Consider the following 11,762-nt stretch of genomic DNA (forward strand, 5'->3'; position numbering starts at 1 on the left):
ATCCTTATACCAGTTGTAATACAAGATGATGAGAAAGTGAGGTAACACAAAAGAGCTTTTAAATGATCAATTAATTTATCGAATTTAGGGAAAGGGTTATGCAACACCTATAGCTATAGCTCTACAGCCTGAATGCACAGAGGTCGAAATTCACATACTTCTAAGTTTCCCGATCTCCCCCTTTCCAGAGAGATCAAATGCAGCATTAATAGCTCATTTATCAGCAACAACTGCAACCAAACGCTTCCAATAACTGGAGATCAGTCTTTCACATTGCTCTGGGATAATTTTGGCCTGCTCTTCTTTGCAGAATTGCTTTAATTCAGCCACACTGGAGAGCATGAACTGCCTGTTTAAGGTCCTGCCACACCATCTCAACAGGGTTCAGCGTTCTCAAAGTCAAGACCTTGACTAGGCCACTCCAAAACCTTAACTTAACTTTAATTCTTTTGAGCCATTCAGAGGTGGATTTTCTCTTGTGCTTCAGATCGTTGTCTTGCTGCATAACCCAACTGTGCTTGGGCTTGACATCACAGGCCGATGCCCAGACATTCTCCTTCAGGATTTTCTGGTACAGAGTAGAAACCATGGCCTCATCAATTATTGAATTCTGTTACTCAACAGCAGTAATACTGGCTGTGTGTTTGTTTCTATTTGCTCCATAATATTCCATTTCTGACCACTGTCATTTCCCGGGGGATCTCGGTACCGATTCACAGTGCCTGGTTTTTGCTTTGTGTTTGCTGATATAGCCAATAGCATTACAATTGCAGTGTAATTTAATCAATATGTCAACATGCAAATCTCTTTTCAACATATAAACTGTTGGTTATAGTGAATGATGGGACATGTGCTTGACTTTCAGCTGTGTGAATGAGGCAGCAAGAGAGAGAGGATCTGTCTGCACTGCTGCTTTACACTAATGATGTTTCACTCAAAGTTATGTCATGAGGCAAACAGTGTAGTATAACGTAAGGCATTTCCATACTTTAGAGGTGATCATATTGTTTTCTCTGTAACTTGCGCTGCCAGTTCCAATCAAATTTCCATCAAATGCCACAGTGTGCTTCACACAGTCCAATAAACAAGAACGAAAAATCAAAAGTTTTAAAATTATAAAATAGTGATGCTACTATATGCGTATTACTCTGCATAAGCCTTTGAGTCATGAAAAAAATGCTTATCAAAATCAGTCCATGCATAAAGCATCAACCATTATTTATTAAGTAAATAAGGACAAATCAATAATGTTTTGCTAGATATGTAACGTCTCTTTGCTTTGATTAAAGCCAATTATACACAAAATTTTGTAAAGGTAGAATTATTGTTTTGTGCATTGATGCAAAACTGTTCAAACTAGAACTTAGATTCATCATCTGTTGTTTTTTTTTGTTTTTTTTAATTCTCCATTAAAACTTTTAAGTAATGAAAATCTGAACACATTTTTAAAGAATCCTGACACTTCTTCTCTAAAGATTATGCTTAAATTGAGCAAGATGCTCCCCATTCATACATGTAACTTTTGGGCCATCTGTCAGCTTCAGTTAACAAAAGGTTAACAAGCAGGCTATTTGTTTACAGAGGGTCGTGACGTATCCCACCCTAAGCAGATGGTCACAAACCCAGGAAAGTTCAACATGGCAGTTAACTCAAGAACAAGGCATAAACTGGGAAGTGCACGGAAGCTGCACTCCTGAAAATAGGGCATAATTATACTACTGTGTGTGACCAATGATACAAAACGTATAAAAACCCCTATAATCACTGCACAAGCCTACAGCAAATAACATAACTGATGTTTAACTTTAAACCCCTGGATATCTGATAGAATATATAGAACCTACAGATAAATGGCAAGTATTGTCCCAAAGGATTCAGAGTTTTGGCAAATGCATTTGGATCAGATTCTGTTAATGAAACCTCAACAAAGAAAACAAACACTGTTTTGTTTTGTTTTTTTCAAGATTCTAATTTACTACTAGTGTAAATATGCATAATACATAATTAGGGGGCACTATAATATTTTATAACAAGACAGATTACTGTTAGGAAGATAAAACTGCAAAAGGAAAGGGCACAACGGAGAGTAAGTAACATTCACCACCCCCAACATAACACTATAAAAGAAGGGGAATTCCTGACAACTTTAATTTGCCATTAGCTACACTTTCAAAAGACTTCAAAAGTACCTGGAGAAATTTTCCTTTGCATTATGCAACTGAAACACATGCATTCTGCTTCTCATTGCCCATTTACCACTCAGTCTGAGTCTGCACAGGCAGCATGTTCCAGCACCTAACACCCACACAACTGGAAAGATGTTGTCTTAAGAGAGAGAGGCGCGATTTGGGGAGGAAAAAAACAAAGCCATGCCACATGCTAGGTGTAACGTGGGACATAAAAATTAAAAACAAGGGCTCTACACAGTCAAATGGCTGACCCCCACCCAACCACCCACCCTACAAACTACAAACGGTGGAGTTAAACTCCTCTGACTGCCTGCCTACAAAACAAAGTAGAATAAAACCATGGATGGGAGTGCATGTGTCCAAGCACTGTCCCTGGGGGAGGAGGAGGGCTTGCTCTTCACCCTTTGATATCCCCGCCTGTGCTCTTTCAGCCTCTTGCGTTTCTTAAAGGCTGGAATAAAAGCAGACACAAAGCTGCCTGCTATGATCCACACGCTGTCTGGGGGAGACAGACCCTCTCCACATAAATAGGCCAAACACCTGCTGGACCTTTTCCCTCTGCATAAAGCTACGCCATTCGTTTGAAACCAGTGGAGCAAAGCATTCATTTGTTGTATCTATTCAAGTCGACTTTTGTACAAGGCCTTGATAGTGATCTACATTCTACTTTGGGAAGCAATGCTTAGTCTGGATACTAAGAGGAAAGTCAAATGTGGGCAAATATATATATATTCCACTTCATGACTCGCCAACAGTCAAATTTTGAAGCCATTTTTGTGCTCACAAGAAAATACTGCCTTATAGTTGAGTAGGTTACTGGACCTGTGTTATAAACATGTTACAATCAGTCTAGACACCTTGACTTAATACAACAAGGCATTTGAACTGACCTGGATGACTGAAAAGATTTAGAGAAGAGGAAATAACACATCAAAAAGGTGCATTCTACAATATACATTAAATTCTCAGATAAGTAGGATTTTCCAATTAAGACCCATAATGCTCCCTGAATTTTGTTTTTTCCCCAAACAGAAATTGGTGACTATTGCACTTTAACAATTTTAATCAGAAGAAGCCATCCAAGAGGAGCAAAGTCACATTTTTGGGTTTAGGGGTACTGTCACTCTTCTGTTTACAAAATGTTCAGACCCAGCAGACACAAGAAACAGAATTTGAATTTAGGACTTTGTGTCCTTCTGTTTATGCTGGCCTCAAGCTGCTGTGTGCGCTCAGCAGGCCGTGATGATCCTGAACAATCCCGGCCAGGCGCAACATCCCCCTCTGAATGAAACCACAACACTGTGGACGCAACTTTCATAAGCCGCAAGTTCCATTGGGATCTCCTATTCTTATTTTACTCATATGCACTTTCAGAGTCTGGCTGGAGCAGATGGAGTTCCTTGGAGATCCTTGTTCCAAATTGTCAAAGTGTCAGAAAAACAGAATTAAAAGTCTGCCAATTTCCAGAGAATTGTTAAAGTGCAAAATTTACATTTTTCTATTTACAACAAGGATTTGCTCAGTATTTCTGTTTAAAAAAATAATATTTCAGGGAGCATTATGGTGCGCTTAAGTGAAACTTGTGAATTTATGTTTTCAAACATATGGCAGGTTTGCTTTTCACTTAGTTAAAATCATGAAAACACTGTTGCTTAGCAACTGGGTAATATGGATGTTGAGCATATGCTAGCTAATGACAGACAAACAATGTCGATAGCTAGCACAACTTTTATACGAACAATGTAAAGAATGACACTGGAAATTAAACAAAAACATCACACTGTAAGACCAAACAGTCAAAGTTTGTCAAAGAAACTGGGTTTTGTTAACTCAAATTTAAAAAAAATGTTGATTGACCTTTAATATTCTGAGTCATTTGCACTGTCTCTGAGTCTTTTGAGTAATTTTTGTCATTGTACTCAAATATTTTGACAGTTCCTGTCCGACGTCACACACTTTAAATGCGAACCTGCGGGAAAGTCCGCCATGTTCGCTCTGCGCGCATCGTGGAGAAACGAGGAGAAAAGTTTGCAACCTGTGAACAACTTGGATAGTTTTCAAAGTAAAAGCAGAAAAGGGGACATCTCGTGGGCAAATATATATATAATACATTGTTGCAGTGTCACTGAAGACATTTCAGGTGAAACGTACTGAGGCATGCAGCTGTTATCTCAGCTGGACCAGCTAACCTTCTCCAACATGCTGACTGCTCTGATCGCCATTATACTGATTTTCTCTCTTTTCTCCCAGCGTGCTCATCTGATGAGTTAAGTAACGTCATGTGTTGATGTTTCAGTGTTATGATTTATTATTTTCTTTTTCACATGCATTTAGAGTCTCAGCAGTTTCATATGCATATGAGAGGTGGACAAGATTTGAGCTCATGCAGTCATATTGTGTAGCTAAACGTAAAAAGCAACCGAAAAGTGGGAGGCAGTGTGTGTAGATTTTTTATTCTGGAACATTCGTGGCGTTGAATCAGCTGCTCATAACGTTAGTTTTCTGTTAATGCTGGAGCTTCAGAATGGCGCCTCTGATGCATGTTTAATTTTCATGCATGTTTGGGCATGTTTCGTTAGCATGACGGTGAGCATAGAGGTTTTACTATAATTTCATGCAAAAATGTCAGTGCTGTAATATGTGCTTAGCATCTTTGTAAAGCATGTTAATTATAACCATTTGGGTTTGTTATCAGTGCACTGAATAATCTGACAGTCATTAAATGATACAAAAAAATCATGAACCTCTTTCTCTCAGTTCTGAACTTCAGAGTGTAGAATTAACCTTTTGTTTATAGTTTTGCTAAGTCACATGTGGAGTGTTGTGTATTTGTCACTATGGATTAGCAGTAAAAAAAAGGGGGGGGGGGCGCTCAGTTTGCACTGTGGAGTCTGAGAGAGCTTCTTGTAACATTGTACATGAACACTAATGTTTAACAATTAAATATTTAAATCTTGGTAAACTTTCAATATTCTCTCTCTTCAGGCTAAAACTGAAGCAACTCGTTGATGTATGGAGTTTTCAATCAGGTAAGCTGATGTTCAGTTAACATCATACATATACTGCATATTTTTTACTAAAGTGTGACTGAATATTTAGTTCAAAACACTGAAATCAATCTAAAAATCTGTCATAATTGGTTTCACACTGTATGTTAAAGTTGTGGGTGGTGGTGTTTTGGGAGATATAGATTGTCAATGGCTTGGAGGTGCAAACCTTGCGTTGCCATCTTTGATAAAAGTGTACAGTTACTTGAGCACTATCGTTTGCATCATAGTAGTTTTTCCACAGTCAGTCCATTACCCTGTCTCTATGATGACTGTGTCTGCACATTTCAGTCAGTAAATGCTTTGAAAATTCACTTAACACGGTTACATTCTAAGACAGTTGTGCATGATGAAAGTCAGGTGGGATGTGTGTCATTAATCTGTCGAGCGTGTGGATTCAAGCAACCATTTAATGAAAAAACTCTTCTCAGCCATTTGAGGACACATTTAAAACAACACGAGATGGTGGATTGTCCATTTAAAAACTGTCGCTACCGTACTAATGTGTATTCCTCTTTTAATGCCCACAAAAGTAGGAATCATCCAGATTGTGAAGTCTCAGATTTTAAGAATGAGATTGTTTTGATAGACACTGTCCACTAAATGCAGAGTCAGGTTGAATGTGATGAGCCTGGTCCCTCTCAGAAGTCTCCTGAGCTTGATGCTCCTGAGCATAATCCACCAGAGTCTGTTTGTAACTCTGATGTGAATGAATTGCAAGATCAGTTGAGAAACAACTTGGCTTCATTGTTCTTGAAAATACACAGTGTTCTTCATGTATCAGAAACAGCTATACAAGACATAGTTGAAAATTTGATACATATATTTTCAGTGTCCAAACCTCTTGTGAGAGAGACGTTCATTAGAGTTCTGCAAGAGCATGGTCAGTCTATCAGTGATGATTCTCTCAATAAATTAGTGGAAGCTAGGTAATGTTTTTGTCAGTGCTACTACGGAAGGTGCAGAGCTGTCCACTGCTAAGAGGAGGAAAACATTTGTGACGAGTAACTACCCTCTGGTAATGCCACTGCAATATACTGTAGATTCCAGAGGACACACAGCAGTGTATGTTCCAGTACTACATATGCTCCAAACAATGTTTAAAAATACAGATCTTCTTGACAAGATTCAAGAAGTTAAACCATCTCCACCTGGGATGTACATATCTCATGAAGATGGAACATATTTTAAAGAAAATCAGTTACTGTCAGCAGCTGGAGAGTTGAAATTGATAGTGATTTTGTATGTTGATGACATTGAACTAGCTAATCCTTTAGGAACAGCTAAAAAAATCCACAAGCTTTGTGCAGTATATTGGTTGCTTGCCAATATACCCAGTCAGTATAGGTCCAGTCTGCATTTAAATTGCCTATGTCATTAAATTGCCTTCTGTCAATTAATCTTTTGTTAAAATGTGTGGATTAACAGATTGAGTTAAAGCTACTTAAAACAATTTATGTAATCAGTTTCAGAAACAATTTTAAGCACTCTGTTATACAATTTTGAGTTGCAATTAAGCAAAGTTTTAAGTTACAGCAGAGTGTATAGAGCTTCATCTAACTTGAAAACTACAAGCAAACTTGACATTAACAATTTTTTTACTGAGCAACTAATTACTTTTTGTTACATGTAATTAATATGTACAAGTTAACAATACTTGATTTTGATTTGTATAATAGAAACAAAATACCAAGTAAAAATTACTTAATAAAAACTGTCTCTATAACTTGCAAAGTCAAGTTAGTGTCAATTAAAAATAATTTGTAAAAGTTACTTAATTAAAAAGTGTTTCTTTGACTTACAAAACTAAGTTATTCTCACTTAAAGTTTTTTATGTAATCAGTTTCAACTAATTTTTTGAGTTATATTAACTTATCAGGTTTTACAGTGCAGGAATATCAACATTTTCCTCATAGATATGTTGGTAAATTACAAAGAAAAGTCTCAATTCAACTGCAATTACACTGTAATTATACTTAGCATGGAGCACAAAACACAACTTCTATGTCTGGCAGCATACTGAGAAACATCAACATTGCGTTGTAACTTCGAACATGTTGACAAATAATGTCGAAAAATCGAACATGTTGACGTGTCATATACGTTGACGTGCTGCTCATTCTGATTCCCACCACCTGCTGCACCACACACATCGGGTGAGAATCTTGTCAGGACCAGGAACATGTAGTTGTTTGGAAACACTGACGAAACCGTCCCAAATAAAGTCCTACAAAAAGCCGCCATTACCTCTCTTGCTAGCGTAACATGCAGTCAACCTGCAGCTTAACATGTTGAGAGAAAATAAAGACACTAGCCGAACTGGAATAATATCTTTTATGTGCAATGCCAGGACAGAACACCACATAGCCAAAGCTATGTTGGTTGAGGGCGCAAACGTGGCGCGCTACATGATCATATACGCACTCGTTTCCTCAAGTCCATTATGTTATTACATTACTTAGCTACCATTAACTACTAATCTAACACAAATAAAGCCCCAGACACTAAAACCTCACTTGTGTTTACCTGCAAAAATACTAGTCTACTGTCAGTTAGCCAGCAGGCCAGGTGGCTAAAGTCATGCTACGTAAGATGATGGTAGAGCAGGTAGAGATGGTAAAGCCATTCCACCTGACATTTTATATTTCTGGCAATACATAGGCACAAATACTGGCATTATAACATTATAAGCATTTTAGCAGCTTCTTTGGCATCAACAACAAGAAGAAAATCCATAAACCCTTTTCCATTTATTCATCTATATTTGTACCAAAGTGCTGTTGAATTCTTGAATCTGATTGGTCAGAAGGTGTTGATTAATTTTCTATAATAGAAGCTCTGACAGTAGTGCTGTCTGCAAAGCAAAGCAAAGGCTTATGTTAATGTGCTCATTCTAATACATTATCGTTTCTATAGTAACAACTTAGTTACCAGGGGCTTGTATGGCAGACATTCCATATAATCCAAGGCCAATAATTATATTAGCTGAATGTTTTATATCCGGAATTTAGATATTGCTGTAAAGCTGCTTTGTGACTGTCAATTGTTGCATATACAAATAAAACTGATTTGAATAATTCTGAAGGAGACATTTATTTAATGTTTATGTAAGGAGTCTCCAGTGTCAGTGCATTGCAACAGTCAAAAGTGCATCAGTTTTCCTGCATCTTCAGGACAGAAGACTCTGCGGTTTCTCTGTAGTACAAGCTGCATTTTTTCGTCGTATTAATGTACGAGAGAGAGAGAGAGAGAGAGAGAGAGAGAGAGAGGCTTTTGAGGGTACGACTGTTAGCTGCCATGATGTATGTAACCATAAGTGGTTAAAAAAACATGATGTGTGGCTCATTAATAAATAAAAATAGCAAACATTAGCAAACTGCTGTGGTATAGAGGAATAAAACACTTCATGCTGTTATTGTAAACTCTGGGTTGGAAAAGTAACTGCTTCAAGTTGATTGTTTTCCTGTAACAGGATGCACCCAGATGTTTTATTTCTTACTTGTTATTCCTGGTTGTTTAAGATGGCATGTTCAGGGATAGTTTAAGCAAACCTGTGCATTAAAAAAAATAAAAATGAAAAAACCCTAAACACTCTGGAAACAAAAGAAATGAAAGAGCTGTAGAATCGTGCGTGTTGTTTAGCTGGCTGCACGTTTCCGTTATGAGAGTGATGTACAGTGTGCACTGCCCCCTCATCACTGGAGGAGGAAGATGGGAGCTGCTTCGTAACAGTACACACCCCCCACACGCACAAGCTGCGAGCAAAGGCACGCTGTTATTGGAGCCTTTCGCTGTTCAAATAACTGCGTTTCCTACTGCAGTACTCTAATAGCTCATCTTCAGCGCCTTATAAGACCATACAGCACCACTTCCCACATCTCTGCTAACGTAACTGGCAATTTCATCTCTCTCCGAATTCATATTGTTACTACGCAATATGTGCTACGGGGGAAAAAAAAACATGTCCACCTCCCATTTTCCTGCGCATCATCAGCACGAGCTAACAGGCTAACGTTAGCACAAACAGCATTTTTTTTGTTTGTTTGTTTTTTTTTTTTTGTTAAAGAGACACATTTGAAGCAAATCGCAAACAAATCTTGTCAGGCAGTAAAAGCATGTCTAAATGAATGTCGGCTGCACAGATGAGTAAACTGAACAGTTGTGTTTGTACTTGCGACCAACCTGCTAACTGAGGAACCAGTAGAAAAATAATGGCAGCTGTGTAGCTAGTTAGCATCATCGCGCTATTTGCAGGGCCCGGATGAGCCCTTAATAACTAGCTAGTTACTTTACTAATAACTACATGTTTGCTCAGAGAAGAGGCAGGTGATCTCCAGAAAGCCTCTCTCGCTTTTCAGTTCAGTGCTGAAATGAAATAAACGACAGAAATTGGAATAAACACAAAACAACTTGCAGGTTTCTGAGAAGAAGCGTTTTAGAAGCTGTCAGGGACGCTTGCAAATACACATCATTCACAGCATGGGCTTTATTCACGAGAAAAATTATCATTGTTTCATATCATACATGCTGGCTGGATAAGTTTTTTTTCCTTTCTTTTCTTTTCTTTCTTTTTCTGGCGTGTGTATTTTGAACGCAAGCTCAGTCACTTTGAGTTCGTTAAGCTGAGCCCACAGTAGTAAGCTAACTACTTAGCCAATATGAAAAAAACACACACAAACAATCAAACAGACATATAATGTAGCTACATGTAGATACAATTTCCAAGTCTTTAAAGAGTGAGAAGCGACATTTTGTATCCAGTTTAAATGTGTGTGTGTGTGTTTGTGTGTGTGTTTTAAGCACTGCTAGTTGCACTACACAACACAGGCTGTGACAGTAGTGTGTTAGCCCGCTTGCTGTTTTTCTTGCTAGCTCGTTAGTTATCTTTTTCATGTAGCTTACATTTAGAGTTGTATATAAAGTCTATTATGCACTTTTAGGCCATTACACACTTTCAATTCACCACCTGGTCTGTATTAAACTTAACAAACCGTGCTTAAATAGCTAGCAACGCTGAGCATTCAGCTAGCAAATAACTATCGCTATATCTCAAAGTCTATTCTGTCAAAACATTGAGGATGTACTCCACGGGCCAATTCCCCTTGGTGTACATTAATAGCTACACAAACCGCCATTAAACGCACCTGCACAAGAAGTGCACTCGCCAACAGGCGTAATTAAATAGGGATTTATTTTGTTTACTCTTCGATACGCTGTCAAGCTCTCAGTAAGTTAGCTCTCAGGCGATTAGCGAGCTAGCTAGGTCAGTTAGAGAGGAAAACAGCACATGGATGGGAGGCATGTGTCTGCTGCGCAGCAAAATAACTGTTAGGGCTGAGTGTGCAGCAGGCAAGCTAACTCCCCAAATCCAACTTATTCCAGCAAGATCTCGTCCAAGGAAAGCCGAGAGCGAACGACTAGGCAACCAGATGGAAGGTGTCGCTTACCTCCCCGCTGCTGGAGCCGCTCGACTCGCCCAAAACATCCCGAAATTTCTGCAGGTTGTTGCCGATCGCAGTGGACACTTGCAGCGCCGCGTCGAACCCGGGCCCGAGCCCGCTCGCCGCCGAATGAGTTCCTGCGCCATTTCGGAGGGAAGCCGTGACCCGGATCCGGCCCGCTTTTCTCCCAGTGCCCGAGTTGCTGCTCCCTCCGGGCCGAGCAGGGAACCGCCACCGACAGCTGTGCGCCATTTTAACACTCTGCCTGCCTGCCCTCGGATCAGGGAGCTCGGTGGGCGTAGCCCCAAACCAGCGATTTCAACGAACTGCCACTTTCGTCAAGCGGCGAGACTTCAGTATGCAGGTTCCGGGGTGGCGGTAAATATGGACCCCGACTTCAGATGAGAAAACGCTCAATGATGTCTTACGCAGGTTCTGTAGTGATATCCCCAAGACCCGTAAATAAATAACAGCACAAACATTCAATAACACAACCATTCATACATAACACAACAATGTATTAGCACATTATTCAGAAGAGTAAAGGCAAGTTTTCAACCCGAGGCCACTTTTTAATACTTCATCTTTTTTTTTTTTTTTTTGAGTTGGATAGTGTTTGAGAAACAAAATATGAAAAATTCAGTTTGCAGATAAATAAATACTTAAAACCCCACATGAATCACAGGCGCATTAGACTGTTAAGAAGTGCTTACAGGTACACATTGTCATGGCAACAGACCGCATTGATAAATTAAACAGGGTGAAATGTTTTGGAAATGGTTATTAAACATTAAAAACCCAATTACTAGCTAATAATAGCATGTTTTCCTTGCATGTTAATAATACACTAATAATAACTGACTGGTTCCTGTTACAACACAGTCCATTTCACTGAAAATATTTCATTATATGAGCAAGCATAACCTGTTAAAGAAGAAAAAAAAAAAAAGAAAAAGAAAAGTCACTGTGTGAAATAATGCTTTACCACTAGGAAATCATGTTATTCTCTCAAACCACATCAGAGACAGATCAGAATATTCTCATAAAAGAAAACTGCCTTCATAATCATATTTACTTTTGTGTTA

General features: G+C 38.8%; 1 protein-coding gene across 4 annotated transcripts in view; it reads right to left on the reverse strand.

The window, feature by feature from the left end:
* Window positions 1–10,972, reverse strand: part of kmt2a (lysine (K)-specific methyltransferase 2A) — a 44,064-nt gene extending 33,092 nt beyond the window's left edge. For 3 of the 4 annotated variants that reach the window (XM_053239559.1, XM_026924786.3, XM_026924784.3), the window contains exon 1: window positions 10,684–10,972. In XM_053239559.1, coding sequence (XP_053095534.1) covers window positions 10,684–10,929 — 246 coding nt within the window. In that variant the 5' untranslated portion in view covers window positions 10,930–10,972. The remainder of the gene's footprint in view (window positions 1–10,683) is intronic. The other variant, XM_026924785.3, reaches the window with a different exon arrangement.
* Window positions 10,973–11,762: the final 790 nt, after the last annotated feature.

The sequence above is a fragment of the Pangasianodon hypophthalmus genome, chromosome 14 (assembly GCF_027358585.1).
Source record: "Pangasianodon hypophthalmus isolate fPanHyp1 chromosome 14, fPanHyp1.pri, whole genome shotgun sequence".
NCBI classification, from domain to species: domain Eukaryota; kingdom Metazoa; phylum Chordata; class Actinopteri; order Siluriformes; family Pangasiidae; genus Pangasianodon; species Pangasianodon hypophthalmus.